Here is a 20,248-nt window from a genome sequence, read left to right on the forward strand (position 1 = left end):
TTAACAAAAACAAGATATTTTTATATATATATAATATTTCACGTTGCCTTTTTGTGTATATCTTACTCTTGTGCTATCATGTTACTAATTATTAATGCCGCGATCGCACAAGTCTATGTAATAATCAACATATATTTCAATAAGAAGCATTACGATCACTGTAGAGTAACATTAGGCGAATGCATTGCGCATTGCATTTTAGTGAGAATACTCGTTATCGAGGACACGAAATTCCACATCGACGAGAGCCTCATTAGCTGTGCAGAAGAGTCGAAACATTTGCGTTTGTACGCGTTTTGAAGAGTATTTGCAAAGCGATGTGTGCCGCCGTCTAACGCACGTAAATGTTGGCGGTAACTTTATGGAAATTTCCCGCGGGGAGAATTTTACGCCTTAAATTACGACGTGATAAATTGTTGTCGGAATTATAATGCGTGGCTCTGTCTGTCTTTCTCTCTTTCGTTCTCTTTCGTTGCGCCCGTAATAGTGTTCTGCGATTCGGGACGATTCGGTCGCTGGTTTCGTCGGTCGACGAATGATTTAATAATAATGAAAATGTCGCGTTTTAGTAATGAGGAAAATACCGTCCAAAGTAATCGCAACCGTGAGATCGCGATATCATTGACTTTCAATCGCACGCTGATCATTTCTCTTTTCGCGATAAAATATTTTCGCGGACTGCGAGTTTATTCCGAAAAGAAAACGTCGACACATTTCGAGGAAAAATTAGATTTAAAAGCTTTGAAATGTGAAGCTTTTTTATATCCTGTTCTGAAAGAAAAATAGTACACAAGTATAATTTATAAAATGATTGTTTGAAATTATTTAGAAAGCAGAAAAAAAAGAATTTTTCAGCCAAGAGATTTCATATTTTTTCTCTGTATGCCTTTTCTTTGAGCGAACTCATTTAATTTTTGCATCCTCGGTGAGATATCGCGATTGTTATGATAACAAACGGCAGAGCTCTAAGGCGATTTGAAAAAGGCTTTTGTGCATGACACACTTTTCCCTTTCGTGAAACCTATTCCGGAGAAGCCAACGCGAAGTGGGTTTCCATTAGCAACTACGTATTATTATTTAGCAAGCACAGTCCGAGAATCCAGAAAAGTATCTTTTCAGCGATGTACGTCATACAACTGAGAGGCCTATAACGAGATTATAAATTAATTTAGATTTTGCATCGACATGAAATATGATTATATCTACAATCGTATTCGTTGATCGAAAAATTTATCACTAAAATTAAGATTGACAGTTAAAGTAGGACATCCAGTAGGATAAATTAAATTATGACAAATTGAAATGAGCTGTCACTAAGAATTAAAGATGAATTTCAAGTGATGAAAATGTATTCGCGTGTAAAACTCGTCACGTTAGATTAGCGCGCTCGACGCGGGTTAATTATCATACCGATTATCGTTAATCGTGTAAGCCACCATTGACATTGGCGGTGTGGCGAGCATTATCAGGCCGCTAAATGCGGACGTGTTACGGACGCGTTATTCTAAAATCGGCAGAATATTCGCGCGGCTAAAATTATACGAACTTATACGAATTTAGGAATCTGGGGCGAGTGAGGAAATTGGTAAATCTCGGGTCTCGGCCTTCGCTCTTTGCCGCGGTTGCTCGGATTTAAGAGATCGATTATTAAACGTTCCACGAAGAAAGATTCCGTCATAATACTGAAAAATTAATATCGTTGATTTCGCGATTTTCGCACCGTCAGTGCGCGTGATCAATTATCTCTTCAAAACGGCAAGATCGAGTCGGGAAAAATAATTTGACAGATACTTTATGTTTCATGAAGGTTACTTGACCAGGGATAAAAAATAGATTAATTTGCGAAATTTAGCAATATTTTCTCTGAAATGTATGTTTCGCCGATGAAGCGCTGTTTTGTCATTAAAAATTAATATCCATTTTTTTCAGAATTAGATTAGTTGATTTTGATGTGATACCATGATGTCCCCATTTTTTAAAGAAGAAAAAAAGAAAAATGTTGGAATCGTATGGAATGGAACAGGGAAATAATGTGACATTTCTTTCTTAATTTTACTCGTAATATCTTTTATGTATATACGTGAAATATATTTAACGATTACATTTAGGAGTTTAGGATATACGTATGTATCTGTTAACCTATATTTTTTAAATGTGATCTAACATTTAAACGAACTTTCGCGTGTGTGTTAGTTCAGGATTGAGAACACTTTTAATAATTGATTTATTTCTATTTAATTCATCTTTTTCGAGGAATCAGGTTAAAAAGAGCGAAGTCATGTAAATTTTTGGTAATCGATTTTAGGGTTTGAGATATTTCTCTGCAAAATTTAGTTCTTGAAAGGCTACTTAAACTATATATAAACTATATCAACATCTTACGAAACTTGCAATTTTTAATCAGAACTTTCCTTCGTATATTATCTACCCTTATTTTTCTGCTTTTAAAGACCTTAATCATTTTTGTGATATTATTTTTCTCCTGAAATATATTGCATGATTCTGAAATTTAAAAAAATTCCGAAACATACAACGTATATGTACTTTTTTAATAAAAAATAGTTAATAATTATATTCGGGATTATTAAAATCCATTCTTTTATATTTTATAGAGTCTTTATAAGGATATATTCATATCGTTCCTCATTAATAACGAATATTTAATAATGTCATTGAAAAATGCACCTTATAATATCGAACGCAGCGCTCAGTAACTAAGAGACGGATGGAAAAATAGATTTCAATAATCCAGACAGTGGCATCATTATTAATGGCGTTTCAAGATTAATATGACTTTGATAAGACAATTGTAACACGTATCGATCCTTACATATACCAATTCCACGAACACAGTTCAAGTTTTATTGATTCGCGTTCCTTTAGTCGTTCACAAATGTAACAAAGGATTTGTTGCAACATTTCAAAATTTAATGATTAAATATTTTATCTAATAAATCCATAAACTAAAATATTTTTAAACTAAGCACTATTTGCAAATAAATGAAAAAATTATATTGTCTAATTGGTTCTCGAAACCATAAAATTTTAAATCTCTTTTAACTCAAGGAAACAGAGAAGGATTCGAATATTTTCTACAGATAATAAAAATTTTAGACTTTGTGATCTCTTTTGTGATTGAAATTAAATCTTTTTTTTTTATTTTGGAAACATCTCGTCAATTAACAAAAACTTATAAAAATTTTTGTTAAAAACTATTTATAAAAATTTTTGGAAAATAAATAATTAAGAATTTAAAGATCTACATAATTTTAAGATTTTAAACCACACATACAGTGATAAATCTCATTGCTTCAAGCTAAAATATCCCATTCTTGTCATAAAGGAGAAACAAGAGTGGGAAACTGCTCTCTCTTCTCGCGTTTTATCGCGCTTTCGCGTCTTTTAATCGACTCGTACGTCATCGTAAACAGAAATATATCGTACAACTAGCGCGAGACTCGGTGTCGATGATCCAGAATGGAACAAATCCCGCTGTGCGAGACGACGTTCTGGATTGTTCGCGCACGCGAGAGAGTTTCTTCTTATCTGGAATTCTCTCTTTGAAGCGCGAGCGAACTCGTGGACGAGTTTTCGATGCATTGTCCGTTATCAGAGCGCCGGTGAATTTTGCGAACGGTTTGAGGAGCTCTCGCGAATCCATCCAGAACGTCGAATTCGAATTATCAATCAGGACTCCCGCCGAGCCAACGGGATGAGAATTTGGGTAATATGTTGTACACACACAATTGTGCGCAAGGAGGACAGCAAGCCTATATCGAGTCGAAGTGTTCGCAAATTATCGCGGATCTGACGTGATACATCGTGTAACATCTTTTTCAATACACTTTATAATCTTTTTTTTAATATTTTTTTTTTATTGTACACATTATTCTCGATGTAGGAACAGTGTTAAAATTTGATGTTCGAAAAATTATGGTAATACTTGGCTTCTTATCGGTGATAAGACTCCGCGTTTACCGTCCATGAATTATGTTCGATAAACTTGGACTTGACTTTTTCTTTTCTCACATTCAGTAAATACAATAATAATAAATAATACAATATAATATTAATGAAATATAATTATACGCATATAAAGTAGATAGGAATTATCGTTTCTGGAATACATCATTGCTCGTGTCTCATCCATTCTCGTCGTTCTCGAATGAGAAAATCGACGACGAAATTCGGAAAAGCGAAATTCATTCTCTTAATTTTTTTTTTTTTTTATTATTTCATTTTTTTCCGAAAAATCGACTATTCGTCGCATACGAGAAACCCGCTCGACGAGGGGTTATCAATTCTTAATATGTTTAGACGTGCTTCCACGCCGATTGAGCGTATAAACGATAAGGATGCAAAAAATTGTTGTCGTCCGTAAAATTCCGACTTTATTTCGAAAAATATTTTTGGCATTTATCGGGGAAGAAGAAGAGGAGTCGGGGAGGAGGGGTCCGCGACAGAACGCGGTTGGTGCCGCGCGCGCCGCGAGATTAATCCTTCATCCTACATTAATCGCAGTACGCAAAGTCCGTCGTCGCCGACGTGCACCGAGCGTTAAACTATGTGGATTTTTTGCCGATCTCTTTTTCTTTTTTCTTTTCCTTTTTTTTTTTTTTTTTAATGTAATCGCCGCGATTTATGACGCGCGTTACATTGTAGCTTTGACCCCGCATCGCGTGCACGCTTTTATTTACGTTTACTAGCCTGTTACGTCACGTTGAGACGATAATGCTGCCGCGCGCGCGGTAACAAACTAATGTTGCTAATTACGATAACACGTGTCTGACACTAATAGCTACTTAGATCGTTGGCTTATCTTGCGGGATCGCCGTGAATTTATGCCGCAACGGTTACCGCGACCTTCTGAGGCGTGAATTCAAGTTTTACTTACAATTCACTAATTCGTCGTGTTAATAAGAGACACAAAATAATCAAATGCTTCCTCTTAATAATCATGTAATATATTCAATATAAATCTTTTAACGTAGTTTTCAATTTTTCTGAATCACAATTTAGAAAATGTGCTTCCTTGCTCTTTGCCAGGAAACAAGAATCTAATACGATTCTCTCTTGATGGCAATAGACAATGGGTACGTTCCTGGCGGCGTGTACCGCCGTTACTTGGCAAGGGGGCTGCGAGGGTACGAGGTGGGGTGCGGGTGGGGGTGGTGGTAGGCGAAGGCCGATTCAGAGAGGGAGGCCATCGGCCTAAGAAGGGGCTGCTATAAGGGGAGGAAAAAACCGAAAGGAGGAGGGATATCGTTCCACGAGCGGTGGAAAAGGCGGTATGCGGCGGCGAGGGTGGCGAGAGGGGGTGGGTGGCGGCGAGGAGCAGGCGGCCAGAAGAGACACACGGCGGTTCCGCGGCATTTGTAGCATTGTAGGTCGTTGCGTTTTACACAAAGCGCGATCCTCCTTAATTTCCGCGACCGGTCGTACGTGCGTACGCATTTGTCACTGTAATATCTCGTCGTAATCGCCGTAGTCGCGACGTTAATAAGATCATGCGTCGTCGAGGGCGCATCCCGTACTTTTGAAAAGCAACCTTTGAACGCAGGTGCGAAAAAGTTCGAAGGCGCGTTTGATTTTTTTTAAAGCCGATTGTGATTTCTCAGTAGGTTACATTGGTAAGTTACCGGAGTAAAGAGCGGAGGAATATCGATTAATATTGCGATAATAATGATTTATTATGCTATTTTCTTTTATTTATGATCATTCAATGTTATAATATTTTTAAAAAATTAAGAAATTATGTTTTACACGCTATGAGTGGATATTTATATAGATATTAGATTGTACATAATTTTCTTAAATTTTTCAGATTTTCTAAATTTTTATTTACCACGCATTTTTCTATAATTTGTAAGTTTTTTAAATATCCTTACGAATGTACATGCATATTTTTTAGTTTGATACTCGACAATCTCCGCTCTTGCTACAGGAATGTGCCAATTTATTCTATCGTCTCTTATCAATTAAACCCAGTCTCTCATATTCCACATGGATGATTCTTTCGCTATCACGCGAGTTCAAGAGTATTCGAGACGAGTGATAAAATTCGGCGATTTCGTGCCTTTTTTTAGTAGATACAGTTTTCGGAGGGAAACACGATCGTGTGTCTCTCTCTCTCTCTCTCTCTTTCTTTCTTTCTTTCTTTCTTTCTCTCTCTCGCTGCTGGTGCACACATTTCGTGAATGATGCACCATCTCACGGAGGTGGCGGCATAAAGTTTGTTGGACGGAAAGTTGAACTGAAGCCGCGCAAGCTTCCGACACCGCGGAAGCCCACGTCATCAACGATGACAATACGTAGTGTTGTGTGCGCGAGATTGTCGGGACGACGTAATCGAGAGATACGGAGAGGAGTCTTGTTTCGTGTCTACATACCGGTTAATTAATAACAAAGCGTCCGGTGTGCCGGTGATTACGTTTTGCATCGAGAGAGGAAAATACGCGAAGTCATGTATATCGTGTGATGAAAGTATGACATATCGATAGTTTAGTGCAAAGGTGTAATTCTTGAATTAGCATAATTAAAATTGATGAATCATATTGAATCGTCGCCGTAACGTTATGTGTAAAATGTTTACCGGTACGTCGAAATGATATTGCGTTAGTCTTCAGTCGGAAGTATATCTTTTACATTCAACTGTGTTCTCAATAAAACAATTGTAGTGAAAAAAAAAAAAACCACAGAAATGGTAACATTGATAGAGTGGCAGTATTTATAGTGGAAATAAAGCTGATCAAACTAAAAAAAGCAATCATAATTATGCAATTTATACAATATAAAAATAGCAAGTAGCAAGTTATTTATTTAAATATTTTGTATTGTAATTGTGTGCTCTGAACACTATATGTATATTAAAAATTATACAAATTGATATATGGATGAAAGTTGAAATAAAAAGCGAGGAAAGTTCTAGTTCTCTGCGTTACGAACTTTTTGCATTAAAAACTATCAAAATAGTCAAAATTATCTAAAACTGTGATACGGTACAGTCACTATTGTGGTAATGGAAACATTCATGCATCTAACAGTAAGTGATTAAAGAGATGGTCAAGTTTCCGTCAAGGTCTCTGTTCGCGGGCATTATCAGCATGACAGTAAGATTACATAAATTGCTAGTTTTGGCCTAAAAATAAATGTTTAAAAAAACTGCTGTATTTTAAAAACTATATCTGAATAACGTGTTTTTTTTTTCCTCGTGTATTTAACGCACTATCTGTTAAAAAATACATTTATATTTTTTCGATAGCGAATGCAGCATGCTCCACGTGTATGCTCGAGGAAAAGTGTCATCGTACACGCCCCCTCTTCCTCGTGTGTGCGAGAAAGAACGAACAAAAACGACAGATAGATAGATAGAAAGAAAAAAAGAGAAGGAACGATCAGGGCCTTTAGAAAGAAAGAGAGAGACGCGCGTACGCACCGTTTATCTACGTATTATCGGAACGCGTTTTCGTTACTCGTTACATTGCCTTCTTCGCCAAAAGGAAAAGGACGCAATGTGGCACGATGTGATGACTAAATATTGTCCGTGAAAAAAGCCTTCGTTTTCCGGGTTCGCACTTCAATCTCGAGCGTATCGTCCACCTTTCCGACATCGCGCTCGCGTTACGACACGCAGCACATTGTGCGGATAAACAAGTTTTTTTTTCCTCGCCAATATTGTAAAAAAGCGATAATATATGTTTCGTCAATCATGCTACGATGATTTTACTCGACCTTTTTTTCTCTCTTTCTCTCCTTTTATTATTTATTTCCCTGACAACGATGATAAATCGCGATTCGCGTCTTGCCCCCGCTCGCGCGCAGTCTCCGTCGTTGTTTTCGCGGAAGCGCTCGCTGCAACATACCGCCGGGAGAAAAACGATTGTCATTTCATGGGAACGCGGTGACATTGTGGCATTTATCGACGTTGAGCAGTTGCCGGCGTGGCGCGGCGCGGCGCGGCGTTTGAGCGGAGATTGCAAAACATATTAAGTGCGCTTGCGACGCGAATGCAAATCGAGCGCGAGATATATATATTTTTCTAACATTTTCTACATTTTTATTAATTCTCGGAACGCGTCCTTATATAACGAATGTAATAGAGCAGATGTGTACTGCGTTAATATATGCAGCCGCCGTTAAATATTTATGAAGAGATATAGAATTAAAAGTACTTTGTCTTATCGCGATCCTGAGCGCGGATCAAACGATATTCCAATAATGTTTCTATTAATCTCGCGATATATTTATCCTGGCAAAACAGATTTCACATTAGCGCGTGCTGCATGTTAATCGAGTACGTAGAGAACGTAAAAAATTCATTTTACTACGATTCGAATGCAAATTGAGTGATATGTTTAAGATATTTTTTTATAGACATCAGAGAGAGAGAGAACATTGTGTTAATACTCGATTCAACATATTAATAGCATTCTCAATGTCTTTGCGATATTACGATCTTAAAATCGAAATTATTCTGTGCATTTTTTTTGTTAAGCTGCAATGGGATTGAAAAATACCGCAAATTATTGCTTGAGATATTTGTATATTGAAATAAAATTTAACACATAATAAGAGGGTAGGAGTATTTATAAGAGATCTTAATGAATTCAAGCCGATTGGCTTGATTATAATCCGACTGTATCGAACCATGCAGAACATTCGCGAATACCGGAACGTAAATAGAGGCTAATCTCGGGCCTCACAAACATGTTTTATTAGCATAGCAAACAAAATTATAGAGCTTGTGTCATGTATATTTTCTTATCTATTATAACATAAATATTTTCTACATACAAATATCATATTTGTTTTTCTCATCTCTTATTTATCTCTTATTTGTACAAACATAATTCAGTTTAAATTATAATCCTTTGAAAGATACAAGATGCACATTCATTTTTTTTTACAATCCTAAAAATAATTGTAATTTGCCGATATTTTTACAATGAAATGTTTCGAATCTCAAAGCCCGGAAATACGTATCGCAAAAAAGTTTCGTTATTCGAGTCCAAATCTTCTCGTTGTTTTCGGGAAATATCGCGACGAAGACGACGTTACGCACGATGCATACTGCGTTCTCGCGAAACAACTGGCGACCGCGGAACCGTTATATGCCGCGAAGCTTCGTTATTCCTATATATGCGAGATCCTCGTACAAACATCATCGGGAGGAGGGAATCGCGCGGTCCGGATAACTACATCTTCTTAACGGTAGGCGCGCGAGCACCTCGTTAGGCGGAAGACGAACGCTTAACGGATTCGCGAAAAAGAATCGGGCTTCGAAATACGCATTCTCCGATGCAACAGTTACCTCGGTGCATTCCCGTTATTACGTCGCGTTATCGGAATCACGCTGTGCCGAGCGACCGTCGTGTTAGAAAACATTCCTTACGAAAGAATTTTGTGTAACGGAAACTATGTATTAACGCCAATAATATTAATAATATATTAATAATTACTAACGTTATTGATGATGATTAATTAGCAGGTGGAAAGTTAGATTGCTTCAAATGAGTATATTAAAATTATTTATATGTGCGAATTAATTTTTAGGATGACCGTTTATCTAAATGAAAGCGGAGTAATGATATAAATGCGAGAGCATTATATATTTTGTGAGAAAAAATTTGCGTATGCATTAACTGTCTTAATAATTGATAACAATTTTACATTTATTAGAAAAGGACGATTATATCGCTGACAGATAACATTTTAAAATTTTATTATTGATTACATGTATTTTAATTGACAGTATTTTCTAAATCCAATCACAAATAGAGAAATTGAATGACATCGCATCTCATCTGTGTTCTACAATCGTATATAAGGTAACGAAACTTTAATAAAATTGTAATAATAAATCCGTATGCTATTATTAGTAAAACGAATACGATGAATATTTCTTGACGAACAGAGGTATTTATGATGTCTCGTCGACTGTGAGAAATTTATTAAGAATGAAATTCTATCTGTGTTCATCGAACTTAATAACAATCTCCTGTCCGGATAAGCGTAGTTTCGGTGAAAAGAAACAATATGATATACAATCCATCAAGCTATTTCGTGTACATGTAAGAACCACAATAATAATCAAATTTCCATGCTTCGGCTATTTTTACGATCTCGTTCTATGCAGATGTGCGTCTATTGCGCGAATTATAACAGTATCTTGCGGACATCGAGAACCGTTCATCGATGATGTTGATGCATCACGACGAGCATAACAGACCTCCGGATAGTGCGATCGAAGGATCAGTCGATCGTGTAAAAACGTGGGCGATTAGAAGCGGCTGCTCTGTAAAGAGCCTGTATTTGTTCATGAACTAAAGAGGGTGGGTGTTGTTAGCTCGTTGTGGATGACGTCACAAGAGTTGCAAGGTCAGTCATTTACAGGCTGCCATTCTTAAAATAGTTTTACGCGACTATCGATTAATATTAACAATAAAAGAGATATAGATAACTAGCACATAATTATTAGAAAACAATGATTCGATTATTAACTAATTAATTACACAATAATTAAACAATCATGTCGATTATTAATAAAGTAACAAAATACACAAAAAGCGACGTTATTAACACTGCTTTTTAAAACAGAATTCTGTTTTAATGAAGATAATTATGGCATTAATTAAATATTAATATTGTAATAATGGAATCGAATATAATTTTATAAAAGAATGAAAATATGATTGGAAACAATTAAAATCTGATTATTCAATCAGATGAAAATAACCATTTAAAAGTTATTAACCATTCGACAATCGAAATATGGAGGTCACGAAGTAACAGAGATCTGGCAACAGAGAAAAATTGGTCATTTGAAGAATCGTAAGTCTAATTTCGAGCGTGCTATAATTTGCGAAAAAGTGCGCTATGAGACGAAATTATATAGTGCGGGCGCTATCATCATATCAAGATTAGTTGTATTCCCATAAGAGAGAAGGGGGGGAAAGGGGAAATTGTGGAGGAAGAGACGCGCATAGTGAGAATATTGCTGGTATCGAGAAGAAGCGAAGCATTTTCTCAACGGCGGCGAAAGGTACTCTAATGCGATCCGTAAACACAATAGAAAGCACCGAGGAATCTAGGATAGCGAACGAGGGCCCGATTCTTAGTGTTTCCNTTGCGCCGGAACTTTAATACCTGCGATCTTTCAATATCTTGCCTCTTCCCTCTCTCCACGATCCCTGAACTATCTCCAAAGAAAAATCTCCGACATCCAACTGGTCAAGTAGAAAACCATCGTTAAAGTGGCACAATGGTACCATTCAGTTCTTATTTTATAAATATATAGTACAAGGATGACGTCACAGAGGAAATATATTAAAATTTCTGTATAACACAATATGCTATGCTGTTTTAAAATTATATATCATTCTGAAAAAGTATTTATAAAATAACATTGGAATGTGTCACCTACAGATTATAATTAATTTAACGCAATTAACGAGGTAATTAAACTTTCTATCCAATGTACTTTCTCTTATCAGTGTGCTTTGATAAATGGAATAAAATAAGAAGCTATAAATAAATGTTTTATAACTATACATATGGTATAAGAGTAATAATATATAGCACGCATAGATATTTCAGTAATCTAAGAAGAAAATTAAGAGAAAATTATTAAATAATGTAAATCTAGCATAACATTATAATCATTATTTATATATTTTCTCGGGATAAATTTTAAAAAATGATATTAATTTAACATTATAATATCGCTATACTGTACTTTTCTACGATCTATACGAAGATCATATTTTCAGTGTCTAACAAGTATATTTTCTCGCAATATTATTATTATCGAGAGAAAGTACATGAGATATTATACGCCGGGAATTATTCGGTTAACTCATGCATCATATTCCATTTCCTCCTATATAGACAATGAGTCATATAAAAGAGTTATTTGAAAACCGGAGTCGAGATCTTAATTCCGAGCACGACGTCGCGGGACGTATATATTCTCCCTCTCTGTACGGTCGTGTAGCACTTATACTTTTACGATACCTAGCGTAGCTAGCTGGCCCTCTCTCTTTTAAAGTCGTCTGTCTCCCCCTTTTTACGAGTGTACATACGTATTCTCGTTTTACCGGTGACGGACAAACGGCGCGGCCAACTGTAATCGACGAATTATCGCGACGAGCTCGTCCCTCAATAATGCATCGTCGCTCCCGCCGGTCCGTTCCCATTCGGAGTCACGAATTAACATTCTGGCAATTCTCCGTCAGTGTGTTGATCGACGTCGCCGCTGTTTTCACCGGGCAAACAAATTGGAATTACCAATTGTATGCGCGAGATGTAAATGTAAAGCGGTCGCATTTTTTCTCTGCAGAATTAATTTTCGGAGTACATCTCCACATTTGGTTCTTTTTCTTCCCTCTTCTTCGTCCTTTTTCAGAGAACATGCGTGTTTCAAAACGCTGTAGAAAATTACACGAATGACAAGGTAAACGTGAAGTGACCACACGTGTTTTTTTTTTTTCGATACGAATGTTGAAGAGAAGAAACAAATTTTACGTTGATTTTTTTCCGATGATTGTTCCTTCGTATTTTTTTGAGATATGGGATAAAAAGGATGTAGTCTTCGTAAAGAATTGATATTTTGAAAATACCTTATTATTTCAAAGAAGAGTACATTAAATTATGAAATTATATTTCTCTGTGTAATTAAATCTTAAAGCGTCTTCTTTTTGTTGATTATATACATCTTTGTTAATTGAATACTTCTTTTCTTTTAATCGTTTCTTTTGGAATAATATGCGCATTTTAAAATGCATTACAAATCGTTAAAGTTGTGTAGATTTCAATACGATAAATTTGTGTTGGTGCAACACAGAACGTTGCAAGATAAATGCTGGTGAAGTGTCAAGGATAATCACGCAATTACAAAATACCGGATTTACAGTATCAAGTTTTGATTCTAATCGGCCTTAATCGGTCTTCGTTATCTGTTACACCAGTCATGCTGAATATTTCAAGCGACAAAATTAGGATGGTGTCGACGACGACGTAGCGAACGACAGGCGGCTGTCGATATCTCACCCGGTATTCGTGGGTATCAAGTCATTCCAGATATTTGTGTTAATCGATACGGTGAGAAGTGGACTTAATTTTATATGAGGATTATGTATCGCGAAACGTTATATTATGCAGAATTGTAATGTATTAAAATTGCAGATATCATTCATGCATATTAATTACCGTTATAATGAACATATGTGCGCAATAACGTTTTTTTAAATATACGAGGTGCTCGAAAATTTTCCGGATTTACTCTATAAAAAATGTTAGGCTTACCTTATTTACAATTTACCTCTACCCTTTCGAAGTAGTCTCCTTGTGACTTTATACAGCCACCCCAGCGCTTCTACCATGCTTCAAATTTTCCCTGGAAATTTTTTTGCTGTAGCGTGTGAAGCACTCTCTGCGATTCAGTCTCGATCTCTTGTACTGTTTCGAAACGTCGCCCTTTGAGCTTTAGCTTCATTTTTGGGAACAAAAAAGGATCACAAGGGGCTAAATGTGGCGACGGTCCTCACGAACGATTTTTGCAATTTTTTCAACATTTTCGGAGGTTGTACTGGTGCGCGGCCGTCCTGTGTGCTTGTCGTGTTCGACCAACGTTTTGACTAAAGTTTCGTGTCAAACTCGGAAAATTGGCCACCAAGATTCTCGAAATGATTTCTCAGGCTTTTGGTGACGATGCTCTAGGCCCTAGGCCATATATAATATTTCAAGTGGCATGCACGCTTCAAAAAGAGCCGAAGACGTTGGTCGAAGACGATAATCATAGGGATGGCCGCACATCAACACAACCTCCGAAAGTGTTGAAAAAATTGCAAAAATTGTTCGTGAGGATCGTCGCCACATTTAGCCCGTTGTGACTTTTTATTCCCAAAAATGAAACTGAAGCTCAAAGGGCGATGTTTCGAAACGATACAAGAGATCGAGACCGAATCGCAGAGGGTGCTTCACACGCTACAGCAAAAAAATTTCCAGGGAAAATTTGAAGCATGGCAGAAACGCTGGCTGTATAAAGTCACAAGGAGCTTCGAAAGGGACGGAGGCAAATTGTAAATAAAATAAGCCTAACATTTTTTTATAGAGTAATTCCGGAAAATTTTCGACAACACCTCGTACACACATACACACACATATACAATATCAAATAAATATTTTTATTTTTATAAAATAAAAAATTTCTAATAATATAATAATCATAATAATATACATTACTAAAAAAAATAGAAAACATTTTTTATACGCTGAAAATCGAGCTATTTTTAAACCGCTGAAACTCGGCGAAACTCCAAGTTTCAAAATGCTTTTTTAATTTTTTATCTGCGATGATTTTTTCGTCAAGTATTGACATCATTTCTAAAAAACACAGGTTCAGTTTCAAACTCGTATAAATCGGCCCCCCAAAAAAATGTAGGAAATATTTAAAAAAGCGTTTTGCGTAGGCAAAATATGTTTATGGAACTACAAAATATGTTTATGGAATTACAAAATATGTTTATGACTTGAATTTTTCAAGAGAAATTTTTTTATCAAGCTGCAGAGTATCAAAAATACGTAATTTTAAGGGACAAAAAACAATACGTTTCTTTTTTAAACACAGAACAAGGAAAATAAAAAATTTTTAAAACTACCGACAGCGCATTGAAACTTCAAGCTACAAAATGTTTTTATTTTTTTATTTTTTTTTATTTTTTGTCTACAATGATTTTTTGCCGAGTTTCAGCGGTTTGAAAATAGCTCAATTTTTAGCGTATGAAAAGTTCTTTTTTTTTTTTTTTTTTGGTAATGCATGTACATATATATTTTTGTTTGAAATAGTTTCTAATAATGTTAAATATTCATTCAAATATCATTTCATTATTTTTTACGAATGAAATGTTTAATTTAGCAAATATAATTGTTTAAGAAATATTCAGGTTATATAATTTTTCTATATTATCGAATATATTACAATCAAAGAGTTTGTTTTTTTTCTCCGTTGATTACTCCGATACGATGCGACTGTATTACTAAAGTTTCGAGTTTTAGTATTGATGTAGCCTCTCACAGACTTTTGCTGAAATAATATATTTCATTTACACATCTCGATGTTACTTGGATCTATCGTTTACGATAAGCTCCTAAGTCTGCATTAAAATTATCAAAGCGAACAACATTTAAAAAAAACTTAATTGTCTTTGGCTTTCTTTTTATTTTTTTCCAAAGCGGATTTTGATATAGGTATCTACGTTATCTCGAAGTTTATCAAACGTGACCGGTCTCATTGTTTCCGTTTTGCTCTTCAAAATCTGTTTCTTACATCGACATGGTAAAATTGTAAATATGCGCATCGACCGTTAAAATCCGCGATCAAAATTGTCTTTAATATCTTCTACCTGAAAAAAAAACCGTGAGTCATCGGCGAAGGTCAAAAATATAACGCGCCAAATGTCGTCTTTCAAAAAACGTGCACTCGAGCGAAAAGGTTCTCTTGTATAGAAGCGACGCAAAAAAAGAAACCGCTTTTTCGAATGATATTATTCGAACGGTACAAACTAACGAACTTGGAACTCGATCTCGAACGTACCAGTATCTTGAATCTGTGTTAAAAGTTCAAGCAAACCGAGCGAGCAAGAAAAAGGAACTATCGAAAATTCTCGTAGAAAACGCGACAGTGAAAGCTTCGCGGCGCAAGTTATTTGTCAAGGTTTCTCACAGTTGAGTAGAGTTTCTTCGTTCATATTAATATAGCACAAACACGGATCTCCCCCTTTCCCTCTATAAAAAGTACCGTCGAGTAGAACATAACGCGTATATATGTATACAGCGCGATCGACAAGCTGCCACGTGGCTAGAAATCGATTTAACAGTAATTGCCGGGAATCGTTATCCGGCGCGTTGCGCCGTTATCCTCGTAATCGAGATACGTTGACACCGCAGAAAGGATCCGTCCGATTGCGTCGCTCGCCCCCGATAAAGCGCTTTTGAATTTCTTATACCTCTTTTCCCGGAACCAGTAATTGTTCGCTTAACCCGCAAGCTAATTTGTAGCCTGAATATCTACGTTTACATATACGAGCGATAAAACAGAGGTAATTTTTTCGAGACGATTAGAAGGAAAATACTTTCCGATATTTATGAATATAGTAATTATATATATAAACGGAATGTTATCTTAACAATTTTATGTATACAGGGTGTCCCCAATTTAAATGTCAAAACTTTAGGAGCGTATAGGGGACCGATAAACTAACAATAAGACAAAAAGTCCTTTAGAGATTTGCTCGTTTTTTAAATAATAAAGAAATAAATAATAAATAAGGAGGATAAATAATAAATAAATAAGTAATAAATGAGGATAAATAATAAATAAATAAATAATAAATAAAGAAACTATTGATGAAAATATGATAATTCATAAAACCTTAAACATTTTTTAAATTAAATCTTTTATTAAAATCGTCATAGTTATAGTATCCCGATTTTAATATCCTAGGTTAGCGGAATTAATGCAAATGTTTCTCGCGAATATATCGACATTTCTATCATCGCGTGGCTCGAAACGAACGAATCTATTCGGTCAATCATGTGTTCGTCGATTTAATATCTACCACTAACTGCCGTTGTCACTCGAACGTGACGAGTTATTTATCATAACGCGCATCAATCTTAGTCGCTAATCGACACTCCATGTGACTCCATTAATAAAACGTACGTTCTTGCCATTTGTGTTTCAGGGAGGTGAACTGGTAGCGAGGAGGAACGTCAGTGATAAGCCGAAGGACCCTCATCCTCAGGAATTCGCGCCGGTTTATGCGCGGGTGTTGCGGAGGAAAGTCAGACCGAAACTGGCCTGCGAGTCACTCTAATCCTGAGTCAGAACGAGCTCGAAGACTTTCTTAGTAAGTAGGAAAAATAAGCGATCGTGTCCATGAGGAGATTTCTAAGCATATATATTTATTATATATAAAACAATTTTTGTCAAAGTAAAATTAAAATTAGTATTAATAAAATTAATCCGAAGATTTCTCTTCCTGTATATCTGTTGCCTTACATTAAACATATTAAAAGTCTAACAATAAAAATATTTCTCTAGTCATTCCAAAAAATTATATTTTTTTAACACACATTTTTATCTATATAAAATTTATTCTGTTATTTGAATTTTAAAGAGAATAAAAATTAAAATTTTTGTAAATTGAACTTTTATACAAATTCTAGGAATTACTTTTATTGTTTGCGTTTTATACGTTAAATAAGTACAAAATTTTTGCTCTGCAGAATTCGGTGTTCCATGTAGAATATGAGCTACGGTACGAAAAGTGATACGCTTTTAAACTTAAATATTTTATCAGAATGAAGACTGAAGAAAAAACGCGATAGCGAGCGATAAACATTTACGCACGGTTATCACAATCCGATTTGCGACGGGACTTCTTTCCTTCCTTCGGCGACGAGAACTTCCGGCCGAACCCGATATACCTGTATGGCAATGACCGGTTAGACAATGAACGTGTGTGTGATAAAAATTCGCGCGCGCGCGCGCGCGTTCGCATGTATTTATAAAATATTTCAATTTTCTGGATTATTTTAATACTTTTTATCCTTCCGTATAATAAAGATTCTTAAGAATAGATCTTATTCGAGAAATTACTTTGGTTCTGTTATAAATGGAATCGAGACGTAAAACATTAAGCTCCGATCAAGAAATTCCCTTTCGAAATTAAAAATATCCCGATGATGATATCGAATGGATCACCTTCATCGTGCATCGTTTTTAAAATCACGTAGCCCGAAACCGAAGAGACTGGTTCTTCTCTCTTTGATTCGAGCTCTTCAAATTTTGCACACAATGATGTGATTCACCGATTATCGCGGTATCCCTCTCGGCTCCTTTGACCCAGGTTCTTCCGATGTGTTGCAGACATTGGCGGGGAAACGCCGGAGGCGAAGAGGGCGGGCGACGTGAGTACGGTGAACCCCGGAAGCGAACGCAACGGTGGCCGGCTCGGTCGAGGGGGAGTTCGCACGGCGGTGCCAGGCCCGCGCATGCTTCAACAACGAGGTTGTTCAGCACCCGCGCCCGCTACGACGACCAGCTCAGCGTCATCGTCATCGTCATCGTCATCGTCATTCACCACCACCACCATGTTCCCGCAACAGTACTGCCTGAGATGGAAGTACCATCACAGCAATCTGCAGACCATGTTCTCACAGCTGCTCGAGCGACAGGCTTACTGCGACGTCACGCTCGCCTGCGAGGGCAAGACGCTGCGAGCGCACAAGGTAAATAGAGCGAAACGTCACGATGATGTCACGACATATCGACGATGACGTGCTTTCCGTATCTCGCAAACTCGACTCGGAAAGTCGCGGCACATCTCTATTTATCGATGAGGCTTAGAATTGTAGTGCGTGAGATCGGATTTTGATGATATAGACCATAATCTCTATCTTTAATTACCATTGTCTCTCTCAATCTTTAAAAATAATCTTTGTTAACTTCGGGGGAAGGGAGGAGATTGAAGGTATAAATTATTTATGTTTGTAGCAAGATTTAAATTCGTTAAAGTTATATTGCATTATTTTTAGATTATTTCTTTGAAATAATTTTATCATCTATTAAAATTTTTTTTAAGACATAATGAATGACTTTATTTCTCTCGCTCGCGTTAACTCGTTTGTGGCATAAACACGTAGATGCATCAATGCGCTCTTTAGTAATCCGATGCGACGATATGTATCAATCGCAAATCTGTGGCACAGAAGTGCGTTTGATATGAAAATCGCAACGATATAAGAAGTTTCTACCGCGAAAATAGAGAAATTAGTCGCGAATGATTCAGAATACGCGGAAACTCGATTTCCGGAATTTCGCTGTAACGTGAAATTGGATTTATGACTGAAACTCGATAAGTGGAATTTCACAATTCGATTTACGGGAAATATATAATAAAATTGCCATTTTCCTCGATATTTCATCTCGAACCCGGCTCGAAACGAGCTCAGTCCCTCGCTACATCGCGAGAGTTATCTTGTCAATTTTCAATTAAAATAATCGAGTCGATATATATATATATATAAAAGCTGCGCGGAAACCATACTTGCGCGTGTACGCGACCAAAACTAACTTCGTCGTAGCTAATCGGAACTTCGTTCTTGTGACTTCGTTCTCTTGTCAAAACTCGGTTAACGTGACGAAACGTCTAACTCAGTTTTCGGCAAGACTGGAGAGACTAAATTGCAACCACGCTGTGCCAGCATCGGTATTCTGAAATCCCCGTTTCTACTAGGAGCTCTATCTCGAGTCTAGCGAGGAATAACGTTTTCATCCGCGGGTACAGGTATGTAGGATGTTCCGCAAGTCGTCCGTTACGCTTTCCCCGAGAGATAAGAAAAAATAGCACTTCTCGAAATTACCGAAACCGTTTTCAAAATGCTGCCCTCGGTCGGCATAAAAGCTGCGCGGAAACCATACTTGCGCGTGTACGCGACCAAAACTAACTTCGTCGTAGCTAATCGGAACTTCGTTCTTGTGACTTCGTTCTCTTGTCAAAACTCGGTTAACGTGACGAAACGTCTAACTCAGTTTTCGGCAAGACTGGAGAGACTAAATTGCAACCACGCTGCGCCAGCATCGGTATTCTGAAATCCCCGTTTCTACTAGGAGCTCTATCTCGAGTCTAGCGAGGAATAACGTTTTCATCCGCGGGTACAGGTATGTAGGATGTTCCGCAAGTCGTCCGTTACGCTTTCCCCGAGAGATAAGAAAAAATAGCACTTCTCGAAATTACCGAAACCGTTTTCAAAATGCTGCCCTCGGTCGGCAGATGTATCGTGTCGCGTACTCTGCGTATCAGATCCTCGTTTCAAAAGAGCCGCTGCAATTTCGAAAAGTGGCATTTTCCCTCCGCGAATTCTATAACGCGCTCCCCCGGCTTTCTCTACTAATAAATTGCGCCTTTTTTCGATGCAATCTTTGATGTATCATTTTCCCCCCTAAATATAGTCCTTTTCATTTATTATATTCTTCGGATATCGTGGAAAGAGATTTTAAAAAAACGTCATAATCAAAATCTTAATTTTATACCGATGTAATCGTCGAATTACAAATCTATCTTACAATTAGTAATTAGTAGATAGTAATAGTAGAATGAGCACAATCTCGTATATGACAGATTCTAATATTATATACGTTGATTTAATGGAATTAATTAACTCATTCTCTTTCTCTCTCTTTCCC

At 36.7% G+C, this 20,248-nt stretch overlaps 1 protein-coding gene across 15 annotated transcripts in view; it reads left to right on the plus strand.

The window, feature by feature from the left end:
• LOC115237960 (zinc finger and BTB domain-containing protein 20) overlaps nt 1-20,248 on the plus strand; it is a 110,906-nt gene that overhangs the window by 66,054 nt on the left and 24,604 nt on the right. For 10 of the 15 annotated variants that reach the window (XM_029811376.1, XM_029811375.1, XM_029811373.1 and 7 more), the window contains 2 exons: nt 16,743-16,907; nt 17,930-18,291. In XM_029811376.1, coding sequence (XP_029667236.1) covers nt 18,055-18,291 — 237 coding nt within the window. In that variant the 5' untranslated portion in view covers nt 16,743-16,907; nt 17,930-18,054. Of the gene's footprint in view, nt 1-5,461; nt 5,631-8,277; nt 8,294-8,948; nt 9,828-9,913; nt 10,071-10,135; nt 10,378-16,742; nt 16,908-17,929; nt 18,292-20,248 lie in introns of those variants that run through there. The other 5 variants (XM_029811380.1, XM_029811385.1, XM_029811384.1 and 2 more) reach the window with 5 other exon arrangements.

The sequence above is a fragment of the Formica exsecta genome, unplaced genomic scaffold (genome assembly GCF_003651465.1).
Source record: "Formica exsecta isolate Colony F162 unplaced genomic scaffold, ASM365146v1 scaffold314, whole genome shotgun sequence".
NCBI lineage: Eukaryota > Metazoa > Arthropoda > Insecta > Hymenoptera > Formicidae > Formica > Formica exsecta.